Source organism: Leucoraja erinacea, chromosome 24, assembly GCF_028641065.1.
Source record: "Leucoraja erinacea ecotype New England chromosome 24, Leri_hhj_1, whole genome shotgun sequence".
Classification (NCBI taxonomy): Eukaryota; Metazoa; Chordata; class Chondrichthyes; order Rajiformes; family Rajidae; genus Leucoraja; species Leucoraja erinaceus.
The window spans coordinates 1,270,100-1,295,738 of NC_073400.1; the positions used below are offsets into that span (position 1 = coordinate 1,270,100).

At 46.9% G+C, this 25,639-nt stretch overlaps 1 protein-coding gene across 2 annotated transcripts in view; it reads right to left on the reverse strand.

The window, feature by feature from the left end:
• The window catches only part of slc16a4 (solute carrier family 16 member 4), a 94,546-nt gene that overhangs the window by 32,747 nt on the left and 36,160 nt on the right, over positions 1-25,639 (reverse strand). The window contains exons 2-5 of one of the 2 annotated variants that reach the window (XM_055654366.1): positions 18,315-18,468; positions 16,383-16,533; positions 10,611-10,743; positions 8,529-8,672 (exon numbers count right to left, since the gene is read on the reverse strand). In XM_055654366.1, the coding sequence (XP_055510341.1) occupies positions 8,529-8,672; positions 10,611-10,743; positions 16,383-16,487 (382 nt within the window). In that variant the 5' untranslated portion in view covers positions 16,488-16,533; positions 18,315-18,468. Of the gene's footprint in view, positions 1-8,528; positions 8,673-10,610; positions 10,744-16,382; positions 16,634-18,314; positions 18,469-25,639 lie in introns of those variants that run through there. The other variant, XM_055654367.1, reaches the window with a different exon arrangement.

The window sequence follows — 25,639 nt, forward strand, 5'->3', positions numbered from 1 at the left end:
AACCAAAGAACCAAAAGCGTACAAAGCCGAAACGCCAACTAACTGAAAGGGTGGGACGCCTAAAAGCAAACTCACAGAAAGTCTGCGTCGCCTAAAAGCAAACTCACAGAAAGGCCGCTCAGCCGAAAAGTCGAATAACGGACATGACGTCGCCGGGAGAAGATATAATTGTTTGTTGTCATACACACTTGTCATCAACCCGCCAGGGAATTTATGTGTCCCCCCTCCCCCATGTTTGAAAAGCGATTTACCATGGCTGCCAATGCCCCGGGCCGTCTGTCCCCGCAGCCGGGGTGGGGGGGGTAAATCACCCTGTGTGGGGGTCGGGATCCAGGGGTCAGGGTGAATCACCCGGTGGGAGTTGGGGTCTGGGGGATGGGGGGGGGGGTGAATCACCCGGTGGGGGTTGGGGTCTGGGGGTCGGGGGGTGAATCACCCTGGGTTGGGGTCTGGGGGTCGTGATTCACCCTGGTGTGGGGGTTGGGGTCTGGGGGTCGGGGGGGGGGGGGTGAATCACCCTGGGTTTGGGGTCTGGGGGGTCGTGATTCACCCTGGTGTGGGGGTTGGGGTCTGGGGGTCGGGGGGGGGGGGGTGAATCACCCGGTGGGGGTTGGGGTCTGGGGGGGTCGGGGGTCGGGGTGAATCCCCCCGGTGTGGGGTTGGGGGTCCGATGGCGGTGCATCGCGGTCAGTGACCCTGGGTGGGCGGAGGGACCAGCCTGTCCCACACCTCTGTTCCACCAACAGCCGGAGTGTGGGGGCTGTCCCGAGGGATGCGCTCCTTCAGCCGCTTACAACTTGGTGCTCGGGTTCAGAGTGCCCAGTCACCAATGGTTTGTGTGGGAAAATGACTCCAACCCTCCCGTCTCGATCGGCCAGTGATGTGATGGACGCGGGGGCTTGGAACAATCGCTGACAAGTCCGGCGACGTCATGTCCGTTATTTGGCTTTTCGGCAGAGCGGCCATTCTGTGAGTTTTCTTTTAGGCAACGCAGCCTTTTGGTTAGTTGGCGTTTCGGCTTCATTTCCATTCGGTTATTTGGCTTCCACTTCTTTGCTTCGGCTTCTCGTTCTTCGACGCCACGTCCGGGTAGCGATCACTGGTCAGCACAGACTCGGTGGGCCCGAGGACCTGTTTCTGTGCTGTATCTTTAAACTAAACCTGTAAGTATTGCTCAGAGAACTGAAGTGGGTCGTTACTTTTCATGGACAATGGGAAATCCTTATTGCAAATAGCGCAGGTTAAAAAAAGACACAGAGTGCTGGAGTAACTCAGCGGCACAGACAGCATCTCTGGAAAACATGGACAGGCGATGTTTCGAGTCGAGACCCTTCTTCACTCTATGTTCTCCAACGATGCTGCCTAAGCTACTGAGTTACTCCAACACTGTGTGTCTTTTTTTGTAAACCATCAATGGCACGCAACAAAAGCTTGTCACAGTACCTCGGTAACAATAAACTAAACCCAACCAACACTGCACATCCTCGCTTCTACAAATAGTGCAGGTGCCATCAATCTGGAACAATGACAGAGAATGCTGCAAGTATCTCCAGCTGGGGGCATCTGTGAGAGACGTTTTCCCAACTAGTTTGGGCTTTTTTTTCTTGTTTTAATTTATTTAATTCCAATTGAGGTCGTCTTTCAGTTCGTTGACGATTCATTTCTTGCTCTTTGTAAAATGAAAGATTTTACTTCGGAATCACGTGATTGACTACGTGAAGAAGGGCTGTCCGTCTGCGTGCACGTCTTTATGTCTGAACGCAATGCGCAAGGCGGACTGGCAGGCACTGTGTCCTCCCAGCCGTCGGGATGGGCAGGTAAGGAAAGTTGAATTACTTACCTGCGTTTCTTTCGGGCTTGAAGCTTTTTGTAGTTTCAGAGCCCAGATGTCGAGGAGACGGTCCGCGGGGAAGTTGGCTGCCGAAGGCCGCAGCATTTCCAGTAGCGGGCAACGGTCTTGTTCACGACATTAGTGTCGGCAGCAGCAGAATTGGCAGGAGGCTTGGTACAGGAAGAGGAGCTCCGTGGTGGTCCTGCGGGATGTAATACCACCCGCAAGTCTAACAAACCCGTTGACTCAGATGAGTCCGGGGAAAAGGGATACCCTCCATCAACGGAGAGCGTCGGAGGACGACTCTCCCAACAATTATCTGCTCTGAAGGAGGGAGCAGTATCAACACGGGCCCACCGCAAGCCGTGCCAGCAGTCTCGCACATGGGGCAGCCCAATGTCATCCCTATTGGAGGGGGAAGTACATATGGAAGAAACCACTCTGAATCAGAGTACAAAAGAACAGGGGGGGAAACCTTCCCAGGGACAAGCAGAAGAAAGGAAGTAAGTAGGTAAGTTTTACTTATATAGCACTGTTTAAGTCAACTCGCATTGACACCAAAGTGCTTTACATAAAATGAATAATAAGCTTCCATACAAACAAAAGAAAAGAAGTACTTCTGTAATCATCCAGGTTCCACTGGGTGCTTCCCTGGATGGAGATCTAGCTAATTGACAGCCCGGGTATTATGGAGAACCCGCAGGCAGCGGCACCTGTTTCAGGGCTGCACAAATGTCTCCTGATCTGAGGAGAGGAGCAACCACGGTCAGTTTCAGTCTGACCCAAAGGAAGAATCTCATTTAGGTCCGCTGGAGGTGCCATGTCAGCGCAGGTATCCTCAGGGGCCTGCGGTAGCACCTGTTTTCAGGGCTGCCTACAAATCTCACTCTCAGTGGAGGGGAGTGCGAGTGATCAGTAGGTAACTGATCTCGAATTTAAAGTATGAACATACTGAAGCACATGCATATGGCCTCAAGAGCCAGCAGTTGGCAATGCTACAAGTGCCGGCAAGGGAAGGCAGGCTCAGTATGATGAGGTTTTTCAGACGGACTCAAGCAGAGGTCAGGAGAAACATGGAATCCACACTCCCTACCAGTCCTACTCCCAATCAAGAAGAGAAAAGGAACCCGCATCAGGGGCCTTTGGGCTTACCACTAGACCACTGGTAGCCATGGAGGTAGGTGGGTCTGGGTTTACTGAAACAAGGGATTGTGAACCAGTTACATGTTGGTAATTTACTCTTGTGTTTTTGTTCAAAATGACAATAACATGAATTTCAGATCTGGTTTTAAAAAACAGATAATAACATGTGATTATTTTTACTGCACAACATACATAGGTTCCAAGCAGACTTGGAACTCGGACCGGAGTTGTCTTCAAGGCAGGCCCAGTATTATGGGCAGGATTGCCTTTCAGGACAGGTGACAGATGGAGGATGTCACTTCATCCAGGTTTAACTGATTTGTGCAGTACAGACTTTCAGAACAGTAAATTTTTGTTACGGTCTAACAACTGTTTTATAGGAGCTTCCTATAAAATGGTCACATGGCATGCATCGACCTCAAAGATGCATACTATTCGGTGTCTATTCATTAAGAACAGGAGATATTTGAAGTTTAACTGGATGGCATGGCTCTGCCAAATGGGTTGACATCAGCTCCTAGACTATTGACTAAACCACGGAAACCAATTCTGGGTCTACAAAGGTCTCAGAACACATAGTTATGGCATATTTGGAGGACTTTTTCAGTTTGGAGTCACCAAGAATTGGCAGAAGCATCACTCACAGCAAACCAAAATCCTGTTTGAAAGACTTGGTTACCTCATCCATCCAGTTAAATCAAAATTGACACCTACAAGGGTAATTGATTACCTAGGATTTACTATCAAACACTAAATATTTTGGTGACTTTGCCTAGGGGCAAACAACAAGATTGGAGTAAGCCTGCTATGACCCGATAGTCAAATACTAGCCATCTATCAGGCAAACAGCGAGTGTAATTGGCAAATAGTAGCTGCATTTCCAGCAGTACGTACGGGCCTTTGCATTACCAAAATTTACAGCGAGCAAAGGAACGAACACTCAGATTCCATGCAGGCCAAATTGGCAAAACTATGGATTGCCAGCAGAGGCCATTGTTGAATAACTATGGTGGATAACGAACGTAAGACAGCTCAAGGGATATCTTGCTCGAAAGCCATTGGTGGTTCTTCATTCCAATGCAAGCAGCTAAGGATGGGGAGCCACAAACACAGTCTAGAGCTGTGGAGGCAGATGGAATGAGCAGGAGTCAGTAATTCCCCAACACATGGAATCAATTACCCAGAATTGTTGGGAGCACAATATGGATTCAAGGTTTTCTGTAGCAACATGCAACTTGTGCTTGTTCAAATTCAGATTGATAACACCACAGCGGTGGCATATATCAATCACAAGGGTGGTGTAAAATCTGTATCTTGCGACAGATTGTCGAACCTCATTTGTCACTGGTGTATCGAGAGGAATATTTGGGTTACAGCGGTCTATCTACCAGGTAGATATAACACGGTGGATCACGAATGTTTAATAACAACACAGAATGGATGTTGAATCGGGCAGTATTTAATGAAATAACTCACGATTTGGCATACCAGATATTGATCTGTTTGCATCTAGACTAAACCATCAGTTACCCAGATATGTGTCCCGAGAGCTGGATCCAGGAGCAAATGCAGTGGATGCTTTCTCCCTCAATTGGGGAGGTATGTTTATGTATGCTTTCCGCCAATTTGTCTCACAAACCGATGCTTGACAAAAATCAAGCAAGACGGGAAAATTTGGGAATTATAGTCCAGCCAGTTATGGCTGTACCCAAGAGCAGGGATCTCCTAGTGAACCCAGTTACAGGGAGCAATCATCCACTACATGAACGTATTAACTTGTTGGTCTGCAGATTCTGACGAGGCCATTTCAAGGCATAGGACTGTCCGAACAAATACAACACAATTCGGATAACGAATGTCTTGGAGTTCCTATCAACTCTGTACTATAACCATAAACAAAGTTATAGTGCAATCTATAGTGCCAGAGGCGCATTCTCCTCCTATCTGATGCCGGAAGCAGGGCACGGGTCGATAGGAACGCACCCCTTTACAACAAAATTCATGAAGGGAATTTACAATTTAATACCTCCAAGGCCAAGGTAGACGGCCACATGGGATGTGAGCGTGGTACTAACCCTACTTCGACAGTGGGGACCGCCTATAACTAACCCTGAAGGTGGTATGCTGATGGCACTATGAACAGCACAAAGAGTCCAGACACTGCAAAAGCTACAGTTGGACTACATGACCACCAATATGAACAACATAACATTCATAATCAGGAACCTGATAAAAAAGAGCAGGCCAAGAATGCCAAGGATGAAGATCCAGTTCTTGGCATATCCAGAGGACCAACGGTTGTGTGTGTGGTAACATACTAGCACCACTGTCTGAGAGTTACGGAGAACCTCAGAGGCTCAGAACAATCGGTCCTCAACAGCCATAAAAAAACAACACCAGCAGGTGTCAACTCAAACCATCTCCAGGTGGTCAAAGGAGGTTATGGCGGTACCAGGAGTGAACATTTATATAGTTAAATGTCACTCCACCAGGGCTGCATCTACATCGGCAGTAAGAGCTATGGACGTGCCCCTTGACGTCATCCTAGTGGCTGCAGGATGGACGAATGAATGAACGGTCCACCGGTTATATAACAAACCCATAACCGGACCGGGGGTGTTTGCACGTACCATTTTAAGTTCTGTTCCCTAGTTTCCCTCCAAGGTTTGGAGGGGTAACTATTTAAAAAAAAACGTTTTCTTTCATTTAAAGCATCAGTGTCTTTACTTAACTATGTAATGTCTGAATGCTTTAATGATTACACGCATCCATGGTCAATCCATTCAGTGTGTGACACCTGGATTCGTAACCGGCGTAAAATCACAGAGCTTTGAAATCTTCACGTAGTCACTCACGTGACTCCGAAGTAAAATAGTAAGATTAAAGGAGAACTTACCAGTTTGAAGTTTGATCTTGATTTTATGATGAGTTACGATGAGCGATTACGTGCCCACCGCTCCCACCCTCATACTATCAAGGTCACATGGAAGTTTTAGTTTCTTCAATCTTACTATTCTCAGGTCTTCTTTTTATCTGTGATTTAACACCGCTGCTTTGAAGATTGACGCGCACGCAGACGGACGGCCCTTCTTCACGTAATCGCTCATCGGAACTCCTCATAAAATCAAGATCAAACTTCAAACTGGTAAGTTCTCGTTTAATCTTACTATTAAATCGACCTTCCACTCTTCCCTGGTTTTCACACAGTCCATGAGCAATTTGCTGAAATGTCACCTATTCTTTCTCTCCAGAGATGCTGCCTGACCCGCTGAGTTACTCCAGCTTTTTGTGTCTATCTTTGGCATTGTTTCATCTACTTCTCTATCTTCATTCAGGGAAAGACAATTGAGAGGCAGTTGTCTCTGACAGTGACTGATGACATAAGCCTCTCACTGTATAAGGATTTTCTATTGATCTCCCAGTTCCTCCATCTCCATGGCAACTGCATCGCTGTACACTCCTTCCTTTTTCATCAATGGATGATTTTCCTCATTTATGACTGACAGGTTGTTCAACCCTGCAAGGACAAGGGGCACATTCCACTTCCTATATTTCTGCCTCAACAACGTTTCCTCCACAACTCCCTCGTTAACTCGCTTGCCCCCCCCCCCCCCCCCTCCCCTCCCCCCAAGCACCTGTCCCTATAATTCATCACTCGCCACCATTCAAGGATCCCAACAGTCTTACCAGGTGAGGCAGAGGTTCACCTGCACCTCCTCCAACCTCATCTGCTGTATCCATTTGTTCCAGATGTGGATTCCTATACATCGGCGAGACCAAGCGTAGGCTCGCCGATCATGTCGCTGAACACCACCACCTACTCCGCCTAAACCTACCTGATCTCTTGGTTGCAAAACATATTAACTCCCCCTCCCAATCTGACCTTTCTGCCCTGGGCCTCCTCCATTGTCAGAGTGAGGCCCAATGCAAATTGGAGGAACAGCACCTCATATTTCACTTAGGCAGCTTACACCCCAGCGGTATTGACTTATCTAACTTCAAATAACCCTTGCTTATCTCTCTCAGTCCGTTACCCACACTAGTTCGATCAGTTTCACTGTCCACCTGATTAATTTTACTGACTGCAGTATGCCTCGTTGTCATCTTCCCCACAGCTACCAATGAACCGTTCTACATTTCTTTGATCAACGTCTACTTTGAACTGTTGTTTTCACCTTACCCGTCCATATCTCTAATCTACCTCTCACCTGAGTCTGAAGAAGGGTCTCGACTCAAAACGTCACCCATTCTTTCTACCCAGAGATGTGCCCGACTCGCTGAGTTACTCCAGCACTGTGCTGTTTTTTGTAAACCAGCATCTGCAGTTCCTTGTGTTCAGATTCCCTCCACGATCCCCTGGTTCAAGTCCCAATCATCCCAACTCCTTTCCCACCTTCAACATCTTCCCATGCAAGTCCATGGGATGCTCCAGTGTTCTTGGTCATCATTTCAGATTCACAGCACCTGCACTATTTGTAGAAACTAGGAACTGCAGATGCTGGTTTGCAAAAAAAAAGACACAAAGTGCTGGAGTAATTCAGCAGGTAAGGCAGCATCTTTGTTGAGCCTCTGCCAATGGTACAGTTGCACTCTGGCCCACGACTGTTACCCATTGCAGGAGGGGATTTTGTGTTATTTTGGGCTATACCTCTACCCTGGATGTTGCTTTACTCAGACGCTTTTATTTTGTGCCTGTGCCTATCGGAGTGAAGCCGGATACAGGTATAGCACAAGAATCCCTCCTGCACCATGTTGCATGAAATGACATCCTACTTCTCCGTAGCTCCCACCCTTCACTTCACATCCGCTCACGGGTCGATTACAAAATGGCCAAAGATCAACATCGTTGACCATAGACCATAGAACAGTAACAGGCCCTTTGGCACACAATTTCTCCACTTGCATGTGATGCATATTCCACCATTACCTGCCTATCCATCTACCTATCCAAAGACCACGACCATGCCTGCCTCACCGAGGCAGCACGTTCTAGATTCCCACCACTCTCTGTACAAAATGCTTACTCTGCACAGGTTTAAACTTTGCCTCCATCACCTGAAAAGTATAGCCTCTAGTCGATGACATTCCCACCTTGGGGAAAGGTTGCACCCTATCTATGCCTCTCATAATCTTATACATTTCGACCATGTCTCCCCAAGTTTCATCTAGGATGAATTGCAGCACTTTTTAAATTCCAGCCAGCTTGTTCTATGCTTAGCAACTTTTCTTTAATGTACTTAAAGCTCAGATTCACAGAGAATTAATTTAAAAAAAATCCATGATTTAAAAACAAACTTTAAATTTAAATTTAACACTAATTTAAATGTTGTCATAGGAAGTTACTGGCCATTCACACAAGGGAATAGTCACACATTATACATTAAATATTGATTTCACTTATGTGTTAAAATAGTGCATTGTTTGTAATCAGTGTGTTTTACATGGCACTCCGTGAGGCCCATGAAGGACTTGAGATACTCTCTGGTTACAGACAAAACCCTGAAGGTTTATGTCACATATAGAAACGTGCCTGAGCAGAATGAAGATGTCTTACCTACAATGCCGCCCAGAGACACGTACAGGAAGACCACGTTGGTGGCCAGGATGCTAATGAGAAATCCAAAGCACACTAGGACAGCCCCCAGAATCGAAGTCCATCGATCGCCCAGCTTCCCACAGGCCACTGAGGCAATCGGACCTGGACAGAGAAAGTCAAACATTCACTGTACTTCTTTCTCGACAATACATCCCTCGTACCACAGGTGCTGGTTAATACACAATGGACACAAAGTGCTGGGGTAACTCAGCGAGGCAGGCAGCGTCTCTGGAGAACATGGAAGTGCCGGGGTAACTCAGCGAGGCAGGCAGCATCTCTGGAGAACATGGATACTGATGTTTCTGCACCTGTTCAACCTTTCTGCCATTTCCTTGTTCCCCATAATAATTTCACCTGTTTCTGCTATTCTTCTTGGACCCCTTCAAGGGACCCACATTTATCTTTACTAATGTTTTTTTCTTAACATACCTAAAGAAGCTTTTACTATCCTTCCTTATATTCATGCACAGCTCACCCTCGTACTTCATCTTTTCACCTAATATTGCCCTTTTTTGTTACCTTCTGTTGTCCTTTGAAAGTTTCCCATTCCTCTGGCTTCCCGCTATTCTTTGCTATGTTATGCACCTTTTCATTTAGTTTTATTCCATTCCCTAACTTCCCTTGTCAGCCACGGTCACCTCTGACTGTCCCAAGATCATTTATCCCCAGAAAACCCAATATGCTCTTGCTGAATGTCTGGTCTGACATACATTAACAACTGTGTGAAGCAATTATAACAGCTTTGTGTTTGCTTGAAAGCAATTAAGAAATGTTGGTCTTCCCAATGTCCAAAGACCAAACATAGAACATGGGATAATACAGCACAGGATCAGGCCCATCGGTACACACATTCTGGGCCAAAATATAGTTAATCTACTTTGCCTGGACGCGATCTATAAACCCTCCATATCCAGGTGCCTATCCAAAACCCTCTTAAACACCACTATCGTATCTGCCTCCACCTGTGTGTTCCAGGAACTCACCTCTCTGTGTGTAAAACACGTGCCCGCACATATCCTTTAAACTTTGTCTCTCTCGCCTTAAAGCTACACCCCCCTGTTTTTGACTTGTCCACACTGGGACAAGGTCTGACTGTCTGGCCTATCTCTCTCTGCCGCTCATAATTTTATATACTTCTATCAGGTCTTCCCTCATGGATAAAATGAATGCTGAGTCTTTTTACCAGAATAGAGGATTCTAAAACTAGAGGGCATAGGCTTAAGTGGGCTTGTGTTATAGGGAGAGAGGGGAGAGAATTAAGGATCTCAGGGGCACCAGAGGGGGGTAATCCATACCAGGAAAAATGAGCTGCCAGAGGAGGCTATTGGAGCGGATACAACTATGATTTTTAAAAAGTAATTTAGACAGATATGGACAGGAGGGCTATTAGTTAAATGCAGGTAAATAGGACCAGCCCAGTATGCCAACTGGTCAACATGGAGAAGGTGGGTTGAAGGGCCTGTTTCTGTGCTGTACAGCTCTATGACTCTATATATGTCACACAAAGACAAACGTTATGGACATTCAGTGATGGATACCCAGATGAGTATCACCCAGTGACGCTGGGTCAAGGTGTAGCAGTATCAAGGCAGTGCCCTGCTCCCTGTCCCTCTCTGGCTCAGGGGCCCCATCTACTGATCACTCTGGCATCTTCCATCACCTACACCAGCCGCTCGGCGGTTGGTCTGAGTGACCGTGCCAACATAAGATCATAAGTGATAGGAGCAGAATAAGGCCACTCGGCCCAACAAGTCTACTCCTCCATTCAATCATGGCTGATCTATCTCTCCCTCTCAACCTCATTCTCCTGCCTTCTCCCCAAACCACCACCACCCTTACTAATCAGGAATGCATCAAACTACACCTTAAAGAGGAATCAAGGGATATGGGGAAAAAGCAGGAACAGAGTACTGAATTTAGATCAGCCAAAATCATATTGAATGGCCTACTCCTGCACCTATTTTTCTATGTTTCTAATTACTGCAAAATTCACCCCTCTCCTTGTTGAGACTGACCACACCAGGTTGCAGGGATGGTTACCTGCGGAGAGACGGAGGCTGGACATGATGGACCCAACCCAGCTGATCTGCTCCGAGGAAGCTCCGAAGACATCCTGCAGCGTCACAAAGAAAATCCCAAATGTTTTCAGTGTTCCCATCACCAGGACGTTCACCTGCAAAATAAAGATGGAGAAATTACACAGTGAAACACACCCAGTTTCAATGCCCCAATGCAGCTCTAAATGCGACAGAGCTTCAAATGGCATCTATTATACCAATGCCTAAGGAAAGCACAGTGACCTGCCAGTCTGACAGCACTTGCATCCACCCCAATAAAGTGCTTTTTGAGAGCTTGGTTATGGCTTACATCATCTCTTGCCTCAGAAACGACTTGGATCTGCTTCAGGTCGACAGTAGACGTTGTCTCACTGGCTCTCCTTTCGAGTCTGGACCATCAGGATCACACATACTGCAGACCAAAGATTATATAGCAAGCAAGATAGACCTCTCCTTCTAAATGCAATGGGCTGATGTGTAGTACGCAACGGAGCGGAACGTGGGCCGTTTTTTCATCCATTTCAGTAACCCGACCTGACCCGACTCACAGTGTATTCAACGTTGTGGGGGAACAGTTTGTGTTTATAAATTATAATTCTGGAAATGAGGAGAAGATTGATGCCAAATAACTTGTATTTTTACGAGGATGTTTCCATAAGCAGGTTCCGTCTCTGCAGTAGTATCCTATGGTATCCTATTGGTGCGGAGACGGAAGCCGGTTACGGAAATGGGGCCGAAAATTACCCGTGAATCTGCCCATGACCGTACTACGTCTTTTTCGTCGCGTGATCTATCTTGCTCGCTGTAGGATCTTTGCTGCAGACTGCTGTTCATCGACTACAGTCAGTTTAACACTCACATGCCCACTAAACTTATCAGCAGCCTCCAAGACCAGGGCCTCTGTACCTCCCTTGGCAACTGGATCCTTGGCTTCCTCATTGCCGGATCTCAATCAGCGTATGTCTGTGCCAACATCTCCTGCTCACTGGCCATCAACACCGGGATACCTCAGGGCTGTGTGCATGGTCCTCTCTTTACGCCCACGACTGTGGGGCTGAGCACAGCTCCAATGCCATCTATAAACTCACCAATAACACCACTGTTACTGGCTGAATCACAGGTGGTGTAAGCTAACAGCTTCTTGAACCAACCTGCCATTTAACATGGACTATAGGTCTGTTAAGCTGCAGCAGGCAAACATTTCATTGTTCTGTTGAATTATGGGAGGCAGCATCTCTGCAGACCATGGATAGACAACATTTCGGGTCAGGAATCTTCTTCAGACAGTCAGAAGGGCCCCAACTGGAAATGTCTCCTATTCTCCTGAGATGCTGTCTGACCCGTGAAGTTGCTCCAGCACCTTGTGGTTTAGTGTCTGCGTTCTTGCAATGTTGACACATATGATAATTAAAAAACTCTTGGCTCTTCAAGATTCTAGAGTGTAGTGTTTAATAGCCCTGTCCCATGGTACGAGTTCATTCCAAGAGCTCTCCCGAGTTTAAAAAAAAAATGAAACTCGTGGTAAGGACGGAGAATGAACGTAGCGGGTACGTCGGAGCTCGGGGACGTCTCTTAGCCGCTCGTAACGCTAACGGCAGGTACTCTGGAAGACTCGCTAACGGCAGGTAAGCACGGGAAGACTCGTGAAGATTTTTCAACATGATGAAAAATGTCCATGAGAGCCCCGAGTACCGACGAGTGGCCATTACCGTAAATCTCCGAGTTCGAATCAGGGCAAACCCGGGAGAACTCGTGGAATGAACTCGTACCGTGGGACAGGGCTATTACCTGCAGCAGCTTAAACACACTACTCTTTGACATAATAGACCAAAACAATTAATTAATGATTACCCCCACCAGAGATGGTGCCTAAACTGCTGAGTAACTCCAGCACTTTGAGTCTATCTCAAATAAATTAATAGCCATATCTTCATATCTTGACCATAAAGCCTGGGTGGGGGGGGGGGGTGTAATCTGGAGAACATCTCACACTTGCTCCAGCCCAAAAGGGCTGATTTTAATTCTGCTGAGTCATAACGCTGACAAACTGTGGAGCCTGTCGGTGAAGAGGAACAGAGTAGGAACACGCCGTGTCTCTGGCTAGCTTTCGGCACCAGCAGCTGGGATACGCTTGGAAACATGTGTTACACTTAGTCACGTGCATCTCGGGACGCCTTTGGTCTGGATGTAATTTCTAACAGGCCGCTCGCTCGTACTCTCTCGTTGCAGACTCCAGTGGTTTTAGTGCGAGCCAGAGCAAGGATCACAAAGCTCAGAGTCAACGGGAGATCTCAGCACTAAGCCACTGATTGGCCCAGGTTCGAGGCAGCCTCCTTCCCCCCCTCAATACCTGGAATTCTTTCCGATCCCACATCTTAACGTTCCGCCACTGTGGCAAATTCACGAGCCACAGGAAGAAGGTTTATTATATTCATGGCCGCACTCATTTGGCACGATCGGCATCTGTCTATTAAAAGTGAGCTCGAGTCTTGGTGTTTTGCTCCAAAGCTTGAAGCTGAAGTTGTAATATTTAACAAGTAGGACCTCTGTAGTCATTATCAGAGAGTTTGACAGCAATCTGCAGGGCGGGATCGATGGCGGGAAAGAAAAGTGGCTTTAAGGAGCCCCTTAAAGGAGAGAAGTATAGAGACGGAAGTGTTTCTGGAGGGAATTAAAGAGCTTAAGGCCTTGGCAACTGAAGGCACAATAGCCAGTGGTCAGGGATTAAAGTCCATCCGCTGGCGTTACTGGAGCTGAGGTTCCAGGGATGTGGAGGCTGGAGCAGGTCATGGAGGGATGTGGACACAAAGGGAACATTATAGTCACTGCATGAGAAGCAAGAGGGACCAGCAAACCCCAGGTGGTGGATGTGTGGGATTTGGGGAAAATTAAGACAGATAAATATTGGGTCATTGTATGGGTATCCGAGGCTGGGAGTTGGTCAGAGACCATCAAGAATAGACGTGATGGGAGATGTGCATGAGGTGTAAGCAGCAGATAAAGACAGAAGCCTCGTTTTGGTAAAGTGCCCTTCAAAGCTTCATGGCATCCCAGCGCATTTAATCATAAGAGTCACACAGCACAGAAACAGGCCCTTCAGCCCAACTTACCCCATCTACACTAGTCCTACCTGCCTGCGTTTGGCCCATATCCCTGGATCAGGATGGTAACGCAGTAATCTGATGCTTAGCTGTTTTGGAGTTGATGTTAGGCTAATGTTTTGATGGTACTGGTCATAGGTTGATGTTTTAGCAGTTCATAGGTTTGTAAATAACTTGCACAAAAACTTTTGATTTAAAAAAAGCATGCAGTTTTGCAGTACTTGCCACTCACTACAGAGCATACACTACAGTCACTACGAAGCATACACTACAGTCACTACAGAGCATACACTACAACCACATATTTCTTCCAGAGCCTCAAAGCTAAATTTGGAAGTTTCCTTTCCTTTGATGGGATAAAACGTTGGTGGAAATTCCGTCTGTTTCCCGGGGCTGTGAGGAATGGGCGTGTCGTGGCTGTCGAGAGAGAGAGAGAGTCCTGCCCTTGTATCCCAGTGTGAATGTAACCATCCAACACGTTGCCGTCTGGTCTGCAGAGGCAGGGCACAGCTACACGAGTGGTGTGGAAGGAACCTCACTGCTGCTCGTGACAACAGTGTTGCACGGAGCTCACAATGGCTGCCAACTCACCCCAAGGAAGGGTGGACTTGCCAAAGACGTTGCCATGGAGACTGTGCCCTTTAAGTCAATACCTGGTATTGCGTGGTGAATGAGAATGTGCCGGTCCTGCAGATTAATGTTGTTATTGCTTCCCACCCACATTAAAACATCGCCTCAACCTGTCAATTACAAACACTTTGAATCATCCTGACACACAGTTCCCCAGCCCTTACAATGTGGCTCGAGCCAGAGGGTCAGTGTACCAGTGTCTGGACAATCCTTCATCACGGTTCAAAATACTTGTGGAGCTTATAAGGAAGTAGCAGTTTGTGTGGGGAGGTGTTACTGAGGGATGGTGCTGGCACAGGGAGAGATGATGCTGCCATGGTGTCGCAGTGTAAGGACACAGGCAGGTGGGAACAGGGTGCAGCATTAGAGAGGACAGCCGCAGATAGTGTGATTAGAGTGTTGCAGTGTGAGGACGCAGACAGGGCGCTATGCTAGACAGGGTACAGACACAGACAGTAGAATCAGAATGTAACTGAGGGAGAACCCAGACAGAGGGTGGTCAGAGTCACCTGTGAGAGGGTGTAGACAGACATGAGCTGAAGATGGCAGTGAGACAACGCAGGTAAGTGTGAGCAGAGTGTGATAATGAGGGAGAAACCCGGGAGAGCTGGGTGTATGGGAGCTAGGGTGAGGGATCAGTGGGGAGAGAGGGATCTGGAATGAGGGCAGGTGTGAGCACAATGTCCAGCACTAAGGAGGGAGTGCATGGAGTGTGCAAGCAAACAGAGGCACGTGTACTCGTGAGGGAGTGAGCGGAGAGTGAACAGGTGTACAAGAAGCTGAGAGTGGCTGACACACAGGTGTGGGAACCTTGTGAAGAAACACTCCTTACTGCCTCAAGCAATCCAGCAGTTTAAATGGCATGCAGCGCTCTGGCACGGCCAAGCCCCCATGGCAGTGGAAACACTGACACCTAAATAAGTATCCAATTAGCTTTGCGTACAAGTACAGTCTCTGTTCACAGCCCCACAGGCAATGCATTCCAGTTCATACCAGCTCACTTTATTTCTAATTATTTTGCCAATTTACCTTAAATATCTCCTTATAGAAAATGGATCTCTCTGTGGCCGGTATCAGCTGCTTTCTTTATTCTATAACACTGCATCATTTTGAACACTCCTATCTGATTTCCCATGTCTGAGCACAATGGTCATTTCTCCAGCCTCTTCGAGGAGAGTCATCGAGGAGAGTCACAGGCTATTCAGCCCAACTCATCCAAGATGTCCTATCTAATACTTGCCCCTATTTGGCACACATCCCTCTAAACCATTCATATCCATGCTCCTGTCCAAATGTATTTTAAATGTTGTTATTGTACCTGCCTCAACATCTCCCTTTGACATCTATCTCCAATTCTCCAGTTACTTGACAACCAATTTGAAATATATTTACAATTTGTCTCTGACCCAATTTGGCCTAAATGGTGATTCAGAAACACTTAGGAATTTGATTTAGAAAAAGATAATCCCTTTTTGAGGTCATATGACCAACGAGTTAATGAAAATTCTCTTCCTGTTACCAGGAGGCCAAATCACTTGTGGCACAGATTTGTAAATTCTCTGACTAAAGGTCCTATTAGCACAGCCCAAACCCAGATGGGATAAAGCCACAAAGTGTGGCAAGAGGGGTGGTTAGTCTTCCAAAGAAGGCCAGGATTAACTTAAGCTTTGAGAAATAGGTTAACACTCCCACATGTGTGGGTGTATGGACTAATTGCTCCCTAGTGTGTAGGGAGTGGATGAAAAAGTGGGATAACATAGAACTAGTGTGAATGGTGATTTATGGTCAGCATGGACTTGGTGGGCTGAAGGGCCTGTTTCCACTCTATGTGAATAAACTAAACTAAATATCAGATCCTAACACAAGAAACCACTTCCTCCATGTAGGTTTGATTGTAATCACCCAGACCTCTTGTGGACTGGATAGTCTGCCAAGAAATCGTTTTTCACTGTACCTTAGTTCACATGACAATAATAAACCAAACTCGAACAGTGTTATAGAGTGGATGGAACTGGCTTTCTTACCAGAAAGAAGTGGGCTACAATCATCCAGCCCCAGCCTCCGTCCGGTGGGCTGACATATCTCCTCCCCCTCTGATCCTCACCCTTCGCCTCCCTTGCCTTGTCCATGTTCCCTCGACAGATGCCCAGAACAAACTGCAGCTTCTCCGTTCCTCTGCAATGAATCAACAGAGGACTTCTGATTCTATACAAAATAACACAAAATATCAGGAATCAAACACACAGAATCGGCTGGTGTGGGACCTGTCTTTCACCAAATTCATTGTTCACTGGACCAATCATTTATCCTTTATGGGTGGCACAATAATGCAATTTCAGCGCCAGAGACTCAGGTTCAATCCTGACTATGGGTGCTGTCTGTAAGGAGTTTGCATGTTCTAACTGTGACTGCGTGGGTTTTCTCCGCGTGCTTCAGTTTCCTTCCACACTCTGAGGACGTGTGGGTTTGTAGGTTAATTGGCTTCAGTAAAAATCGTAAATTGTCCCTACTGTGTCGGATAGTGTTAGTGTACAGGGTGATCACTGATCGTTGCTGACTCGGGGGACCAAAGGGCCTGTGTCCACACTGTATCTCTAAAGTCTAAAGGCTGTCAAATGGAATCCAAGTGTGTGCAGATTTATAATCCAGCTCCATCAACTAGTTTCCAATCAGAGGCATCTCACGGCATGAAGTTGATCATGAGTGTCTTCACTACACAGGGACCATTCACACACTTTCACAAACCCTGTCCCATTTCTCAAAACCCCAAAGAGCAGGTATGTGACTGGCTGGAGTGGAGTGGAGTTACTTTCTATGCAAATAATGTTCAGGTTGATAAACACATCGTTTGGCAAGGACATCAAAGTGGCTCGACTATCCTTGATCACTCCAGGGTGGACAGGGTGGACAGGATGCATCATTCGGGACCAACCCAAGGAAAGAGACGTCTGTGGGCAGGGGACGGGAGGCGAGGTGAGGGGAGGGGCAGGGGAGAGGTGAGGGGAGGGGCAGGGGGAGGGGAGGGAGGGGAGGGGGAGGGGAGGGGAGGGGCAGGGGAGGTGAGGGAGGGGCAGGGGGAGGGGAGGGATGGGATGGATAAAGAAACACAATCAAATGGAAAGGTTTGGAGGAGGTTTGGGGAATATAAATGATTGGGTGGTAACTAGGATGGACTCCAGATGACAGCAAAATATCTAGACTTTTCTAATCCAATAATATAAAATAATATTTTGATTTTGACTGAGTCCAATCAATGGAAGAAGCCAGTCTTCCACCTTGTCGTGTGACGCTGACGAGCCACTCAGTGGTACAGTAATCAGCCCATGTTCCTGACTGTCAGTTGATACAACCCAAGGAGGGGTTTGCTCATGGGGGGGGCACCCTGAGTGGTTAAATCAACTTCTCTGACACAACAAACTCTGACGAGGCTGGCATTAAACCAGGCGATGCTGCAAGGATTTAGCAGGTGTGCGGGGTCCAGATGTTAGAAACATAGAAAATAGGTGCAGGAGGAGGCCATCCCCAATCAATAACCCGTGCCTGCCTTCAGGAGTGTCTTGCAAAGGTAGACCCTTTTGCAACCGTTTGTCCGTCTCTCTGTCATTTTCAGAACTCCTGAGTTTACCCGAGTGATAGTTTCAAGAGAGAGTTAGATTTAGGTCTTAGAGCTAAAGGAATCATGGGATTTGGGAAAAAAGCAGGAACGGGGTACTGATTTTAGATGATCAGCCATGATCACATTGAATGGCATGCTGGCTGAATGAAGGGCTGAATGGCCTACTCCTGCACCTATTTTTCTATGTTCTATGTTTCTATGATCTGCTTTGCTAAACGGCGAGATCTCGCTGGTCAGATGTTCTCCGAGCAACTTGGCCATTTTACTCAAGGTTTGGGGCGATTATCCTGGTCTTTGTTCCCCTGCTGTAAGAGGCACACAGCTTTTAGAATGGACTCACCTGCTGCTCTCCTGTCAAGGCTAGATACGTGAGGCGTTTAGTGAAGGTGGCTCGCTTTGCTGCCCGTCTACTCATTATTTTTCATTGTTCAGATGATACACTCTTCATCAGACTTTAGGTTGGGCGAGACATTCCATCTCCAGGCACTTCCAACCTTCAGTGGAGACAATACAAAATGCTTTAGTATTTTGAAAATGAGGGAGTGTTTGAAGTGGATTCCACACTCCTGGGACACAACAGAAAAAGGCGATATTTTGACCTCAATGTAAAGTCTTGGGGTCATGAGAGTCCATGCTGGGCTGCCAAGTTCAAACTGATCATCAAACATGCTTTTACACTAACCTTGCATCCCATCTACAGCCCAGATTCTACCGCTCACATGAAAATGATACACTCTTGACTCTCGATTCGTCTGCACACTTGGGGCAACATCTCTAAGTTAGGGGCAGCACAGTGCAGAGTTGCTGCCTTACAGCACCAGAGACCAGGTTCGATCCCGACTATAAGTGCTGTCCGTATGTAGTTTGTTAGTTCTCCCAGTGACCAGTTTCTCCAGGTGTTCCGGTTTCTTCCCACATTCCAAAGATGTACAAGTTTGTAGGTGAATTGTCCCCAGTGTGTAGGATGGTGTTAGTGTACGGTCATCGCTGGTCAGCGCAGACTCGATGGGTCGAAGGGCCCGTTTCCGTGCTGGATCTCTAAACTAAACTAAAGTCAATCAACCTGGGGACTCGCGTGTCTTTGGGATTTGGGATGAAACTGGATGAAACAGAGCGAGCGTGCAAACTCTGCACAGACAACAGCCAAGATCGGGATGGAACCTAGGTTGCAGCTGCGAAGGACACAGTCTGTTAGTTTTGTCACCCTACAAAGTTTCAGCAATGGGACAAATATTACTCAAACTACCCTGAGGAAATGTACATCCGTTTTTAATCTATTGGCAGAGTTTTATGATATGCTTTGACAATTGATATTAAAACCGTTTGAACAAAAATAGGGAATAGTTTTCAACCACTGATATTGGATTGTTCACACACTGCACTCATGTTGCAATATGTGAACTGTTATTTGGCCCATCTTGTAGATACGGGATTTTGAAAGTTCATGCCAACTATTTCCATTCCTCCATTATTTTATGGTCTTTATTTTTAAGCTGTTCCTTTCACAGAAACATCAAACTACTAAAATGGTGATCAGAGGCATTGTAGAGGGTTCGGAGAATCTTTCCCTGGGTGAAATTGCCGGTGAGGGAATGTGGCACAATGCTCCAAGATGTCTCCTGATACATCTGAACAACATGTGCAGTCAATTACACTGTTGCTCTCCAGTCAAACATTCCCTGCATAACTGGTGAGCAATCATGGAATATGTCTTCTTGGACACTTATTCCCAAATGGGCAACAGCCGGCTATATGGAATAGATGTTGGATCTACAGTGACCAAGTGTACCCATAGTGTAAGAGGCCATCTTTGGAAAGCTGTATATAAACACACATTGAATGGTATCTGAGGCTTCACTGAACCCGAGCTACTGCTCCCTCTCCTTTGTCACACTATTGGCCCAAATGTTGTTTCTCTGTCAGATGTTGGCCATACGAGGGTCCCAACCCAAAACATTACTCATCTTTTTTCTCTAGAGATACTGCATGACCTGCTGAGTTGCTCCAGCACTTTGTGTCTCTCTTTGATATAAAGCAGCACCTGCAGTTCTTTGTTTCGACGTCGATGCGTCATGGCTGGGTTAGGGTTACACGTAGACCGGGCCACCACGGGGCAACGGAGAGGCTCCAATGTGTAGACAACCCACCCTATCCTTTCCATTCTCCATGAGCATGGAACCAAAGCTCTTCAGCAGACTTATCGAAGGGCCGAGTGGCCTCCTCCTGCACCTATTTCCTATGTTGATCAAGTCTTTCCCTGTACAGTCTTCTGAAAGCTGTCTGAATCATCTACGAACTCACCCGCCAACAAGCTAGCACCTCCTTCATCCTCACCATTTGTCCTAAGTGCAGGCCACACACCCACCCTCTGTGCTCTCCCCTCCATTACTAACAGAATCAGCTTCTCAACGTGTGGTGTGAAATCAGGAGATAACGCATTTTTATCAATGTTAAAGTCTCCCTGTATTTGCCCAGCCAAATATAGTGAACACTCACGGTCATTTCCCCCAGGGTAGAGGATTCTAAAACGAGAGCATAGGCTCTAAGATGAGAGGGATCTCGGGGACAACCTTTGCTCAGTGGGTGGTCTGTATCTGGAATAATTTGCAGAAGCTATAGAAGCAAATACAATGATGACTTTTAAAAGACATTTAGACCAATATATGGATGGGCCGGGTTTAGAGGCTAATGGGCCAAATGCAGGAGAATGAGACTAGCTGAATATCCAAGTGAGTCAGCATTGACAAGGCTGACCAAGGGTCTGCTTCCATGCTATGACGATAAAGGATGTAAACATTCATTTTTCACTTCTCCTTTCTTACCCGTTTCTCAGCCCATGGCATTACATTTGTGCATTTGTCATTTCAGTTCATCAGGATTAGGGTCCTAGAACTTAAATCTCTCCCCTCTCACCTTAAGCCGATGCACTCTAGTTTTAGAATCCTCTACCCTGGGTAGAACGACCATGACCGTTCACTTTCTCCATGTCCAGGTGACACTTACACCTCGTAAATCAGAAGAGGTGTAGGGAGAGGACCCGGTATGACGTGAGTGAGTATAGATTAGACACGAGGACATGCTCATCTTCAGTGGACGGAGCTCTGACATTAGTTCCAGCTGCAGCAGCAGCAGGTAGCACCATGTCCTCACGGGAGGAGATGCCATTCACTATCACACAGATGTTGCTACATCCAGCTGTGCACCACCTCACCCCGCAGAAGAGTGTGCAAAGCAACATGTTTTTATGGATGCTTGGGCAGCATGGTGGTGCAGCAGTAGGGTTGCTGCCAGAGACCAGGGATCGATCCTGACTACAGGTGCTGACTGTACACAGTTTGTATGTTCTCAGCGCGCACTGCGTGGGTTTTCTCAGAGATCTTTGGTTTTCTCCCACATTCCAAAGACATACCGGTTTGTAAGTTACACAAAAAAGCTGGATAAACTCAGCGGGTGCAGCAGCATCTATGGAGCGAAGGAAATAGGCAACGTTTCGGGCCGAAACCCTTCTTCATACAGGTTTTAAACCCGGTTTGTAAATTAATTGGCTTGGTATAAACAGGGCCGGCCCAAGGAGGTGCGGGGCCCAATTGGGAAAAAAGTTTCATAGAAATATAAATAAATAATTATAAATGAGTCATGTGTCGTGAGTAATATGATAGTCAGTCGGCTTTTAAAAACAAATCTTAAACCGCGCATGCGCAGATTATTCTCTCCGTAAAAATAAAAATAAAAATAAATAAAGTAACAATTCAATTTTCCCACGGCTTCCAAGTCTCCTTCTTTCTGAATTACTGAATGGGTGGGGGGTGGAGGGTGACAGCAGGTGGAAAGATGGTGGGAAAAACGGGAGCACACCGGGACAAGTTGAATCAGTTGTCATCTTATTGAATGACAATACTAGTTCAACTTATCATGGGACCAATTGGGGGGAGAGTTCCTTTCACAGCGTGTGGGGAGTCTAGCCAGGGGTAAAGTTGCGGGGAGGGCAGGAGCGTTGAGAAGGAGGGGGTCGGGGTTCATGCCAGTAACTCACTCACTCACCGCTGCCGCGGCGCTCCGGGGGCGGAGCCACTGCATTGTGGCCGGGGAAAGAAGCAGCTTGCGTGGCTACGAGCGGCCGCCATCACTGGACAGCGGAACCGACTGCCATCTCAGCGCCTTCTGCCGGCCTGCTCACCTCTGGCAGTGCTCTCCGTCTGAACAGTGAGGGGACCAGCTCAAGAGCAAAGATCATAGAGCGGAGTGGGTCAGTGGGTGATGGATAACATCACAGCGGGCGGTGGAGCTTACTCCTGTGTCAGCGCGAACAAGGGAACAATTGAGGTTACTCACACTGACATATGGAGTAAGCTCCACCGCCCGCTGTCCTGTTATCCATCGCCCGCTGACCCGCTCTTGAGCCGGATGATCCCCGGCTGATCCCCTCCTTCTCAATGCTCCTGCCCTCCCCGCAACTTTACCCCTGGACAGACTACCCACACGCTGTGAAAGCCCCCCCCCCCCCAGCCGGATCGCTATATAAATGCAAATTATATTTGCAATTATTTTATCCTAGAACGCCACCCCCCTGCCCCGCCCACCCCTTACCACCACACAAGAAGCGTAACTTGAAGCGTTTGCATTGGTGAAGTTCGATACGGACTAGGAATGAAAATTCTGTGACTCGATTAACCATGAGCTACGAGGTTAGATAGAAACACCTGTCAGAGGGTGAAGAAACAATCCTGAGTTGACAGCGTATTGTTTTAAGTGAGCTTACATCTCTTCCAGGTGCTTGTGTAATAATAATGTTGGCATGGATCCAATTCAGGGATTGTCAGCCAGTGGGTGGTTGAGGGCTTAGGTCGTGCCTGAGGCTGAGGCGCAGTCATGGGAAAGAGCAGCTAATGGGAAACACACAAGTAATGGCATCGAGGTTCTCAAGCCACCAAATCCAGTTCTTGAAGACATGGAGACACAAGGAATTACAGATGCCGCATTACAAAAAAAAAGTAACTCAGTGGATCAGGCAGCATCTCTGGAGAACATGAATAGGTTACTTTGAGCTGCTGAGTTACTGCACACCTTGTGTTTTCAGCGCATGTCTTGACTTTCAGCCTCTCTGCTCCTGCTGTGCACTGACTGTGTATCTGGACTGTGTCCTTTTCCCAAGTTCTACCCTGCAATCACTCCACCACCATTTCCTCGCCCTCCACTGATCCATTGCCCCACTAATGCTCACGTCTGAATTTGCCCCACAATCTGTCCACCAAACGCCTTGGTAACTAATCAATAATAATTCCTGTTGAAGAAAAACCAGACCTGCAGTTTCAAAGCATTATACCATCAAATGCAGAAAATGGGATTGACCCAGCATGTCAACTTGGTCAACATAGACAAGATGGGCCGAAGGGCCTGTTTCGGTGCTGTACAGCTCTATGACCCTATGAATTTACAATCCAGTTATACCAGAGAACCCCCTGGAATACATCTCTCCCAGACCATATCATGACCTTTATGTCCGTACCCCTTTCCTACTTCCCATCTAATCATAATCATCCTTTATAAGCCAAGTATGTTTTGCAATATACAAGGAATTTCATTTGCATAGTCATACCAATAAAAAGCAACAGAACACACAAAATACATTTTAACATCAACATCCACCACAGTGACTCCTCCACATTCCTCACTGTGGTGGAAGGCGAAAAAAAAAGTTCAATCTACCCGAGACTGCGAGCTCCTCGATGGTGAAATCCCCAGGCCACGGTTGGAGCGTCGATCCCAGGCTCCGAATGTAAGTCCACGGCCCCGCGGTGGGGCTCAAAGTCAGTCCCCAGATAATGTTTTAGTTTAGAGTTTAGAGATAGATGTAGCATGGAAACTGGAACTCTGGCGCTGTAAGGCAGCAACTCGCAACTCTACCTCTGCACGATGGTGCCGCCTCATTTATTATTGCCACATGTACCGAGGTACAGTGAAACACTTTGTTTTGCATGCTATCCAATCAGATATAATATACATGCATACAATCAGTTCATACTCAAGTACAACAGGTAGAGCAGAGAGGGAGAGAGAGCGCAGCATATAATTCTCAGCACTGTGCTTGGTATATCTCAGCATCTGTTGGAAGGTGTATGGAACAAGCAGCTGGAACAAAAAGTTCAGCCAGGTGCTATCGCTACATTTGAGAAACATTTAGACAGGTATATGGGTAGGATAGGTTAGAGGGAGATGGGCTAAACACAGGCAGGTGGGCCTAGTGTAGATGGGGCATGTTAGGCTTAAGGATCTCCTTCCACGCTATATGGCATTATGGCTCATTACTACTTTTATAACCTTTCAACCATACAGTGGCTCCCTAGTTGGTCTCCTATCCTTCTTTCTCTATGAATAAGATTATTGCAAACTCCACTGATAGTATTTTAGCTGAGATAAAGTCTACTTGTAGATAGGGTGGTAAAGAAAGCTTTTGGTGTGCTGGCCTTTCTAAATCAGAGCATTGAGTATAGAAGTTGGGATGTAATGTTAAAATTGTACAAGGCATTGGTGAGGCCAATTCTGGAGTATGGGGTACAATTTTGGTCGCCTAATTATAGGAAGGATGTCAACAAAATAGAGAGAGTACAGAGGAGATTTACTAGAATGTTGCCTGGGTTTCAGCAACTAAGTTACAGAGATAGGTTGAACAAGTTAGGGCTTTATTCTTTGGAGCGCAGAAGGTTAAGGGGGGACTTGATAGAGGTCTTTAAAATGATGAGAGGGATAGACAGAGTTGATGTGGAAAAGCTTTTCCCACTGAGAGTAGGGAAGATGCAAACAAGGAGACATAACTTGAGAATGAAGGGACAGAAGTTTAGGGGTAACATGAGGGGGGACCTCTTTACTCAGAGAGTGGTGGCTGTGTGGAATGAGCTTCCAGTGAAGGTGGTGGAGGCAGGTTCGTTTTTATCATTTAAAAATAAATTGGATAGTTATATGGACGAGAAAGGAATGGAGGGTTATGGTCTGAGTGCAGGTATATGGGACTAGGGGAGAATACGTGTTCGGCACGGACTAGAAGGGTCGAGATGGCCTGTTTCCGTGCTGTCATTGTTATATGGTTACTTGAACATCACCAGGCAGTGGTGTTTGTGATGCAGTGACTAACATGATCCGCGTACGTTTGACACATGACCTTCATCATTCATGGAATTGAGTAGTTAGGATGTTGTGTTATTATTGTACAAACGGAAGTCAGGCCCTATTGCATGATTTTGCTTCGGAGTCATGTGGGTGACTACGTGAAGAAGGGCCGTCTGTCTGCGTGCGTGTCATTACGTCTGAACGCAACGCGCACGACGGACTGGCAGAGGCACTGCGTCCTCCCAGCCATCGGGACTTTCAAAAAACAAGCGGCAGGTAAGGAAAGTTGAATTACTTACCTGCGTTCTTTTTGGGCTTGAAGCTGTTTATAATTTCAGAGCCCAGATGTCGAGGAGACAGTCCGCGGGGAAGTCGGCTGCTGAAGACCGCAGCATTCCCAGTAGCGGGCGACGGTCTTTGTCCCCGACATTACCGCCGGCAGCAGAACTGGCAGCAGCAGACATGGTTTTCCACATCATTTGCAGGAGGAGTGGAAGATGGACTCCTCACTGACAGAGAACAGGACACAATGGCACTATTGTGTTATGCCCACTTTGAGAG